This window comes from Leucoraja erinacea, chromosome 29 (genome assembly GCF_028641065.1).
Source record: "Leucoraja erinacea ecotype New England chromosome 29, Leri_hhj_1, whole genome shotgun sequence".
NCBI lineage: Eukaryota > Metazoa > Chordata > Chondrichthyes > Rajiformes > Rajidae > Leucoraja > Leucoraja erinaceus.
Genome location: NC_073405.1, coordinates 21,717,021 through 21,725,496, shown reverse-complemented (window position 1 = coordinate 21,725,496; position 8,476 = coordinate 21,717,021). Strand labels below are relative to the sequence as shown.

At 43.2% G+C, this 8,476-nt stretch overlaps 1 protein-coding gene across 2 annotated transcripts in view; it reads right to left on the bottom strand.

Moving 5' to 3' along the window:
- Positions 1–213: 213 nt before the first annotated feature.
- midn (midnolin) overlaps positions 214–8,476 on the bottom strand; it is a 33,028-nt gene continuing 24,765 nt past the window's right edge. For both annotated transcript variants that reach the window (XM_055658887.1, XM_055658888.1), the window contains exon 8: positions 214–3,514. In XM_055658887.1, the coding sequence (XP_055514862.1) occupies positions 3,252–3,514 (263 nt within the window). In that variant the 3' untranslated portion in view covers positions 214–3,251. The remainder of the gene's footprint in view (positions 3,515–8,476) is intronic.

Sequence of the window (8,476 nt, the reverse complement as noted above, 5' to 3'; positions counted from 1 at the left end):
TATGTGTCCTCCAGTGGAAAATTAAGCTGCCACTTTTGCCTTTGGTTATCCATTCGTAGCCAATGCAGGAAGAATATCTAATATCTAGAGAGGATACGATAACTTCTACAATATCGAATTAACAGAGTAAGGTCTGCTTGCAAAGTAATTTCAGGCAGAGGAGACCTGAAGAATAAAGAATTTGCGATAATAAAGCAACACAAACATGAAAAATATGTTTATCACCAACATTTGGTCTTTTATTATTATTTATACCTGTGGAGTTGTTTTTTTCCCTCCAATGCTATACAAAAACCTAATACAAGTTTGTACATGTTCAGATTACCACATAACAACCAATTACTGTATGTCCCACAAACCATTGTCAAGTCCTAATGATACATGCATGTAAGTTTATCTACATACCAATACATAATTTACTGTTTTCTGCTTCATTCCAATGCTTCAGTTGACAATCTGCCAACCCTCATGTCTTGCCAAGTGTATAAGGCAGAGGTAAATGCAAAATCCCAAGTGACAATAATATTTTGGTTACCTTGAACCAACCCCCAACAAACCCAAGTGAACAGCAAGGCCCATTCCAAGTCACAATGAAATGTATTGCTTAGAATTAATGGAAACGGGTGCAGAATCCATGGAGGAGATTGCATCAACCCTGGCCACGTTCAAACTGTGACGTCGCTTATCCCCCCCCCCTCCCCTCTCAAAAGACTTTCAAAAGCACAAATAAATACCTAGTTCACAGTCACCATTTTGGTTTATAAATTAATACAGTCACATTTGTGCTACACCAGGCTAGCTAGAACATTGTATCTTTTTTTTTTTTAATTGGCTACAAGAATACAGAATATTTAAATGAGGTGTTCATACATTTAATCTCCACCAACAAACTGGTGAATTAATGCTTCTTTACGTTTTTGTTTAAAACCAGGATAGGGGCACAATGGAAAGCACACAGTACAAAGTCAGTTAAATATATATATGTGTTTATATATAAAAAACCTACAGTAAATACGAGCAGGAAGATCACAAACAGAAGTGGGACGTCATAACTTGTGCCCAAGTCACAAGGACACAGGACAATACGGGTCCAGATGGCACACCTTTGATACACTACAATGGCCTTGCAGGGTCATGTCGCACACATAATGGAGGCACGGCCTATTCAGCGTGGAGTAGAGTGTCATAACATTTCTCTTTGCACAGTAGCAAGCGGAAACAAGTCTCATTTCAAATGACAAAGACGGAGAAAGCACACAGACTCTAGGAAGACACAGAAGTGGTGGGGGGGGGGGGGGGGGGGGGGGGGGGGGAAGAGACACAGCACTGGCCTTTCCATAGACTTTAAGTGAGAGCACGTGTGGGACAGGGGCAGGGGAAGTGGGAAGATCTCCCAGCTGAGGCCAAGGACACAGAAGCAGACTTTACGATCAAAAAAGGCACTTGTGTTCCCGACACTGGTGAGGAAGAGATTGGGTTGAGACATCACAGTATTGCAACGGTAGGACCTTGGGTGCTTCAAATCTTAATTTGTAGTCTTGGAGACATTGTTAAACGGGAGCGGGGCCGATTGTTTCAGTGACATTGTAGGAACACACCTCACGCACTGCATTGTTTTCACCAGGGCCAAATCACCGGCACACATTTAAACTTCATTTCAAACCGGGCCCCACCGCGGAGCTCGAAACTAATCTTTGCAGTTTGACATCGCGGGGCTGTTTGCCAAAACAGACCCTCGCTCCAGGTACTGACTTTTCAAGAGGATACGCAAGAGGCTTACTTATGCAACAAGTTTTGATCAAAAAACACACGACCCCTCCCCATCCCACCAACCCCCTTATACATGCTCTTCGGTCTGTTTTTTCACACACACATGCACACCAAAATGCAAATTTGTTACCCAACAAAAAAAAGATTGGAGCGGAATTACACTTAAAATTTTTTTTTTTTTTAAACTTGTACCAGTGGGCTAAAGCAATAACACTTGCATTGGGTTAAGCAGAGTGGGAAATCTTCTGCCAATGCCAAGATCTGCATTATACTAATTACCTGTGCTCCCAGGACTAAGTCAATGGCCATCACCTGTTCTGCACTGTACTGAAGTCAGAAAAAAGCTTCCATCTACTTACTGGTAAGTCCGAGATGTGGTTTGCAGAAAGCAATTAGAGAGATATTGGATCTTGCAATTTATCTACAGTCTACATCAGCTAGTACTGTACCACAAGTCTACCTCTAAAATGATCTGGCTCAGTTCTGTATGAAAAAAAAACTACCAATAAAACAAAAAGAGGATGTTTATATTTTGCCTCACTGTGTAGAGATTCCATGCCCCTCCCGTCCCTGAACAGCAGGGTGAAGGTGAGCCAAGTTGTTGGCACCCTCTCCACCCGCATCAGCAATTTAAACCCTTTCCAGTCTGAAACCGGGCATCGGAAATAGGCTGCAGAACAAACAACTCCCACTGCCTTTGTCTCCAAAGTCAACCGTTTCCATAGGGTCAACAGACACGTCACCGCGGGGGTGGGGGTGGGGGGTGGGGTGTGTGTGCAGTCAACACTGGACAAACCTGCTCGAACGAAAGCTACCTGTTGTCACGCTGTCAATAATTGTGCAAAATTTCAGTAACTAAATGCTTTCAGAGTGTTGGTGAACAATGCTACATACAGTATTATGTTTCTTATTATCAGTTCTTTCCTTTCTGATAAAAAGTATTGACTGCCCTCCTTCTCAGAGGCAAGGGAGGCATTTTTTTTAAATTATTAGCGACAGCAGCGGGCGGGCCTGCTACCTTTGCGTGAAAAAACCAGTGCAACCATGGCAACAAGCAGCTTTACGGTGCAGCTTTTATCATCAAGAGAAAAGGCATTCTCATGTCCGGACATGCCGAGTCTTCTCCAATCTCCGTCATGCTTGACCATTTTGTAAGGCAGCCATTTGTTGTTACTGCAGACACGCCAACCACTGTTTGTTAGATCCACTTAATCATGTGACTTTACTTTCCCCCAACTTGAACTGCAGACAGCGTCCGTGTTTTGTGGTAACTAAATGTTTTTTTTTCAGATGTACAGTCCTGATTTCAGGAGACCACACTTTAAACTCTCTCTTTTCTCACACTCTTTCTCTCTCTCTCTCTCTCTCTCTCCCCTTCTTCTGTATATTCCACGTGCAACCACTAGAAGTTTGCTCAGAGTACATTTTGGTCGCCGAAATAAAAAAACGTCCTGCTCTTTACGCCCCTTGCCAAGGTAGGTCTACGCCACGACAAATTCAGACTTGATGTCAGCTTTGACTTCCGGCTTCCACACAGCGTCCTCAAAGTCCAAGTCTAGACTGCCGTCGCTCGACACGCTGCTGTTGCTGTTAGTCCGGCTGGACTTGCGGTTCGGCAGCCACTGGTACGGCGCCCTGGCATCTCTCCGAGCCTTCCTGCGCATCCTCTTCTGTTGCATCAGCAGCTGCAGGCGCTCCACCTTGCAACGCGTAGCACGGTTCTCCGTCTGTCGCAGTCGGTCGCCTGCAATGAAAAAAGCCGTTCGTGATGTCAGCCATCGAGTGTGCAAATAAACAGCGACAACCTCCAAACCCCCAGCTTAATTATTGTAATTAGCCAGGTCTCTTACAAAACACCTACCTGCGAGTCAGAATTGCATGTCACAGAACAAAATCACAATACTAAAGTTTTTGTTAAAATCATCATTACACTATCAATGTGCTTTGGACTTGGCTGCAATGTGGACTAAAATGCATTGCATTTATCGGCCAAAGCTATATCGATGAGCTTCCTAAACATGCGGCCTCCATAACTGGGATGGCCAATATTCAGCAGTTGCGAATAATACTCCAAAATGGACCCTGTCCCGACTTGTATTGCTGCCCCTTCTCCGCCACTGGGTGAAAATCCTGAACCCCCCCCACTCCAACAGCACCGTGGGAGAACTTTCACCAGAAGGATAACAAAAACTCAAGGTAGTGACCCATCATTACCTTCTCAAGGGCAATTCAAGGGGGCCAGTAAATGTGGTTTTCATAAATAAACTTAATAAAACTCAAACTGTTGTTTTTAGGAATGGATTTATCATTGTTGCATGTGCCGAGGAACAGTGATAGCTTTCTTTTGCGTACTACCCAAACGGACCAGATAATACCACACAAGTCAAACTCAAGCACTCACTCGGATAGAGCAAAAGGGGAAGATACTGAGTGCAGAATTTTGTTTTTTAGTTCACAGCCCAGAACCTTCGGGTGGGTCTCCATTCTGCTGACTTGCTGCTAAAGATCGGGCTGCTTTTCAGTATTTACCTTTAATCTCAGTGGAATATATTGGACCCAACTAACTCAAAAAGGGCTAAAAGCCAGCTGTAAATGAGGGAGAATTAGTCATTGAAAAACCAAGACATTTCAAAAGATCTTGCTACACCCCACTGAATGGAATTAAATAATGCCAGTACATTGGACAAGATCAATCCGGCATTAGAAACTCATGGGAATTGTATTGATTAAACATCAGTGAGAGTGCATTCATTCATTACCATGGGAACAGAGAGCTAAAGGTTATCCCTGTGGCTCCTATAGATCTTTCTTTCATAAGTTAATGGTAATTCAAAGAGCCCACAGCACCTTGATACTTCTCGATGTGCTTTTAGTTGGTTGGCAGGAGGTCAAATCATAATACCCATTTCCAAATGGTTGCAAGTTTTAGCAGCGAGAGGTGATATTATATAATCATTGTTTAAGACGTAACTGCAGATGCTGGAAAATCGAAGGTAGACAAGAATGCTGGAGAAACTCAGCGGGTGAGGCAGCATCTATGGAGCAAAGGAAATAGGCAACGTTTCGGGACGAAACGTTGCCTATTTCCTTTGCTCCATAGATGCTGCCTCACCCGCTGAGTTTCTCCAGCATTTTTGTCTACCTTATATAAACCTTGCATTCGTTTTCCATTGACTTTTGAGAAAAAAGTAATTAAGAAACAAATTTTATAATTCAGGGAAGCTTTTACAAAGAGTTTCTTTGTTGAATTATTTACTGATCAACCCTCCTGGTCTGTATTGATTCAGCTGGTTTATCAACTGAACCTCAGACGTCTGGTAGACCCCGGGAGTCATTTCCAACCAAAGGTCTTGAGTTAGCCAGAGCCGAGACTAACGACATCCAAACAAGTGAAGACCAACCAATTTTGCTACTCTAGACCAGGATCCACAATTTCATTCCCCACCCAACTCACACAAGCTTCTCGTTTTCACCCAACAGACAGCTAACATTGGCCTGGTTCCTTTATCATCTTTACTTCCTCTTCCTGATTCTATTTTTACAATCCTTCAAGTGTGAGCAAGGTGCCTGCAGTTTTGCATATCTTTCATTCATTGTTCTTTTTCGCTCTACATCATCGTCTATATCCCTCGTTTCCCTTATCCCTAACTAGTCTGAAGAAGGGTCTTGTCCCGAAACGTCACCCATTCCTTCTCTCCAAAGATGCCTCTCCCGCTGAGGTACTCCAGCTATCTGTGTCTATTTCATTTAAGAAGCAGTGTTTGCAGCAGCCACACAAGCCCAGCCATGGGACGAACCAATGGTTATTATAGTGGAATGCCAAGCACATGTCCAAAATGAGGGAAAAGATATGAAAGGGATCACATGGGAACCACGGTCCACTGGAATCAAACACCACTTTCAGGAAACAATGTATGCTGCGCTTCCTCACATTTAAACGGAGAAACCAACAGCAAAGTGTAATCTAATATTTAATTTTAGTTCCTCAGGGAGAGCTGATACAAGACCTAGAGGGTGTGGGCCTGCCGTTCCCCTGGTATAATCTACAAATGTAAGATTTTACATTGACATCTAGCATTCAACCCTCATCTCGACATGGAACTCTGCTATAAAATGTCACAAGATGTCACCATTTTAAACCGGCTTTTCACAATTTAGCCATGAATGGCAGATGGACAGAGAAAGATTGAAATAATTAAATGTCAGTGGTTTTATGAAAAAAACATTCATTCCCCTTTGTCAAAGTCCATGCAATCAACAGGACGTTATTACTCTCATTCAGGGCTGCACCTCACTCACATTGTCATTCTGGGAGAGCCTTTCAAAGTTTATTTTAAAGAAATGAAGAGGACCAGACCATCCCCTACAGCTGCCAACTCATTGTATATTATTTGGTTGTTTGCACCACCTCACAAAAAGACCATCCATACACAAGCCTCTGTTACTAGACTACAAGAACCATGCCTTTATACAGTAAAACAAAACATATGATGAAATAATGGATCATCTGGGCTGATATTCACTGGAATTTGAGAGGGGATCTTATGGAAGCAGATGAAATTCTTAAGGGATCAGACAGGCTAGATGCAGGAAAAATTGTCCCGATGTTGGGGGAGTCCAAAACCAGGGGTCACAGTTTAAGAATAAGGGGTCGGCCATTTAGGACGGAGATGAAGAGAATCTTTCTCACCCGGAGAGTTGCGAATCTGTGGAATTCTCTGCCACTGAAAGCAGTGGAGGCCAATTCTCTGGATGTTTTTAAAGAGATAGAGGCTAACGGAATCAAGGGATATGGGGAAAAAGCAGGAACGGGGGTATTGATTTTAGATGATCAACCATTATCATTTTGAAGGCGGTCCTGGATCGAAAGGGCCTACTCCTGCACCTATTTTCTATGTTTCTATCTGCTCTATATACCAAACCACATTACAATCTTTGACGATCAAATACATGCAGATGTTAGACACCTCAAACAGAAACACCAAGGGATAAAACCTTGAGGAACAGCTAGGAAACAGAATACCGTTCTAAAAAAAGTAATAGAATAGACATAGCAACTACTTTTCTTTCCATAAATGAAATTGTACTTGCTTTATTGAGCATTTTCCTTTTTTATTTCAGAGTAATTTTGATTTGCTGCCCTTTTGCAAATGCCACAAACAATTAATGGGCAGCAAGAACCAATCAGCATCCAAGTTGTGCATTTTGAGTTTCGAATGTCAAATAAATTTAATATTAGTTTTAGTTAAGAAATTGTGTCACCTTATGTGCCACAAGATCTCTTGCATCCAGCTGGAGTGGCAGATATGATCTTGATTTACATATGTCATACAGGGTGACTGTGGAGCACTATCCCAAGGTATGTCAGGAAAACTGGATGAACAGAATGTTCAGCCAAGTTCACCAGATAAACCTCAAAGTAGTGCTCCAGGCGCTGAGCCTCCCACCCCGGGCCACAAAGTGCATTAACGCTAAATTATATACGGCCACTCCAGATGCAAACAGCTCCCGCTTCCTTCGGAGAAGAGAACGTCAATTGAAGCATTGCTAAAACGGAGACTTCCTTTCGGGCCACCACAGATTTATAAATGCCTGGCAGTGCACAACTGAATCCAACACCTTACAACAGGATCCTAGAGTCTATCAGCGATCTACATGAAACTATAGACATTTCTCAATGACAAGCAGCAGCCAAAACAATCCTCAATAATTATGGGATTTTTTTTTAAACATCAGAACGCAGGGGGGAAAAAAAAAAATAGGTCTAGGCGATTAGTGCAAAACCCAATGTGCGTGCCCATGAATATATGAATGGTGGCGAGGGTGAAATGGGAAGGAAGTTATCAGCGGCAATTAGGCCTTTATTACATTTTTGTCCTCTACCGAGTGGTACACCTCTTGCTAAAAACGCTCAAAATATCCAAGGGAGTTCTGCGAAGTTACAAGTTACACCAAACCCTGTTGAAGTTAACAGGTGTTGGAACTAAAGACCTGGACTAAAGATACGAGGGGGAAACCACAAGGGATCTGAACGCAGAGGCTGCGCACTTCCTGTCGCTGCCACCCACAACCTCCTCCACCCCCGCACCCCACCTTGTGCGCGCTACCTTCTCCAACGTCTCTGCCTGTCTGCGTGGGTGGAATGAATGCAAATACCAACCAATGAGCCCATCTCCTGCAGGCTCCCCACATCTGTCAGAAACAAGCCAATGAATAGTGCTTCACTGTTCTCCCCACCCCCCCCACCCCCCCACCTCCTACCATGCACGACTTTATGCACACAAATAAAAACTTTGCTGGCACGAGAAATGCAAACTAGACACTAAATTGGTTGCATTTTAAAGTGCAGGCAATAATCTTTCTACTGGATGAATTTCAGGCAAATTACCGATCCTTTTTCTTGCAAAAGGGGCTACTTCCTCTTCCTTATTCTATTATTACAGTCCTTCAAGTGTGAGCAAGGTGCCTGCAGTTTGCATATCTTTCATTCATTGTTCTTTGTCTCTCCACATCACCGTCTATATCTCCCGTTTCTTTTATCCCTAACCAGTCTGAAGCAGGGTCTCGACCCGAAATGTCACCCATTCCTTCTCTCCAGAGATGCTGCCTATCCCGATGAGTTACTCCAGCTTTTTGTGTCTATCTTTGGTTTAAACCAGCATCTGCAGTTCCTTCTTACACAGTACAATACCCATGGTTTGGCAAC